General features: G+C 45.0%; 1 protein-coding gene across 1 annotated transcript; it reads right to left on the minus strand.

Annotated features, from left to right (window-relative positions):
• Positions 1-382: 382 nt before the first annotated feature.
• PDP2 (pyruvate dehydrogenase phosphatase catalytic subunit 2) lies at positions 383-1991 on the minus strand. The gene has a single exon (XM_054389732.1). The coding sequence runs from the start codon at positions 1989-1991 to the stop codon at positions 387-389; it is 1605 nt and encodes a 534-aa protein (XP_054245707.1). The 3' UTR covers positions 383-386.

Below are 1991 nucleotides of genomic sequence, written 5' to 3' on the forward strand. Positions count from 1 at the left end.
TTCCCACAAGAACAGAACCTTTCTTACACTCCATGCAGCTACAAGGATTATCCACCTCTCTATTCACTTGTACCAATCTTGCTGATTTTTGTCTTGTTTGCTCATTTGGAACGTTTTACCAGCAGGTCCCATGGAATCAGAACCAGATCAGCAATCATTAGCTCAGTCACATTTCAGTGAACTTGTATCAAAACATTTTTCTTCAGCTTGTACAGACCTGGAAATCCAGGAAACTTTCACCACAACTTGCTACTAGAAAGTTATTTTCAAGATTAGTAAGTAACAAAAAACTTCAGGAACTTCCAGACCAATACAGTGGTAGCAGCTTGACTCTCAGAGCAAACCAGTGATGGTTTCGGTGTTGAGGATAGCGGTGGTGCAAGGCTCTATTTATTGTTCCCATAGTAATTTTCAATGCTTTCAGAATTAAAATATACTACAGTCACTGTGATATCATCTCTGTACATCCTGGCAAGGTCTTCAGGCAGCGTCAGCATTGCAGCAAGTTTCTCTGGGTCTGCCTCCCCATACTCATTGCTCCCAATTGCATGCCTTATTAGATGTGTGGCTATGTTCTGGTCCAATGAGGTAGTGCCTCTGTTTTTCCTCTGGAGTAACAAGCTGTGCATATAACCCAAATTAACTGGTTTCTCAAAAGCCAGCTGTGGTTTCTGAACATTAAGCTCTGTAAGGTGTCCAGCAACAAGGTCTACAACCTTCTCATTACTTAGCATCTCCCATAGTCCATCTGTAGCAATAACTAGGAACTTGTCCTTGCTTCTTAATTTGTGGTATGTGACTTCAGGCTCTGCAGTTAAATAAGGGGGTGTGTGGTAATTTGGAGGAACATACTGATAAATATTTAAAGCTTCCACATCGCAGCTGTTCTCCAGAACGCTATGTTGCAACTCTTTACTCCACTTCAGTTGCACATCTCCAAAAGCTCTGGAGGGCATGAGAATCCCCAGCAACCTGTCGTTCACAAACAGAGTTTTCTCCTCAGATCTCGGATGTTCTCTCTTCAGTCTCCTAATCTCAAATTCATCAAAGGCATTGTGGTCTCGGGTTAGAGGCAGAGTAGACCACGTTCCGTCTTCTTCACGAACCCCTAGAATCGCTCTACAGTCACCGGTGTTTGCGACGTGCAGGTGGACACCATCAACATGAGCTACACAGGCTGTTGCACCAGAGAAAGCTACCTGGAGGGCAATATTTCTCATCAACTCATTTTCCTGGGGAGCCTGAACTTCCAGTGATATGTCTGAGTCCAACCTCTTGAAAGCACATATCATGGCTTCTTCTAAGCTAAACCCCAGCTCGGTGTCTAGGTCCAGCAAATGCTGCCAGTAAACCCGGAGGTTCTCAAAATATTGGGAAGTGATTTCCCGATACTCAACATCATTTGGGTGCTTGTGCCACTGCAGAATGGGCAGAACTGGTTTCATGCCCTCCACAGCCAGCTCGATCTCCTCCAAGGTTTGCCGAGACATGAGGGAAACTGCTATGTAGTGGAGCAGCCTCTCGCTGACTGCCTGAGCACACGCTGAGCCCGCGTGCCCATCGAAGACGCCAAACATCATCCCTCTCGTCTGCAAGCAAGTGGCTGCGCTTCGGCGGTCCTCGATGGGGCTGTTGGATGCCAACTGGTTACTTTCAAATCTCAACACTGAATTTGCATTTTTACCATCCAAATCCAGTATCTTATGGGATAATTCACCTGCTCTGAGTATATCATTGATTTGTGATGGAGACAACTGGAAAGAGAAATGCTCTTCTTCAGTGGAAGTGTGCCGGAAAGCTTTCTTTAAGGAGAAAGTGTCACTTGAGATGCAGCTTCCGGCAGGGTAAGGACATGTTTTGGAAAGAATCAGCTTCCATTTTATCTTGTTTCTATTTGGGACACAGATGGAGTACAAACGTCCTTTCCCTTGTAAAACAGTGCTGTTTCTTGCTGAGCTTAAGATCCAGGATGACACAGTTCTTGACATCAT

The sequence above is a fragment of the Indicator indicator genome, chromosome 19 (assembly GCF_027791375.1).
Source record: "Indicator indicator isolate 239-I01 chromosome 19, UM_Iind_1.1, whole genome shotgun sequence".
Classification (NCBI taxonomy): domain Eukaryota; kingdom Metazoa; phylum Chordata; class Aves; order Piciformes; family Indicatoridae; genus Indicator; species Indicator indicator.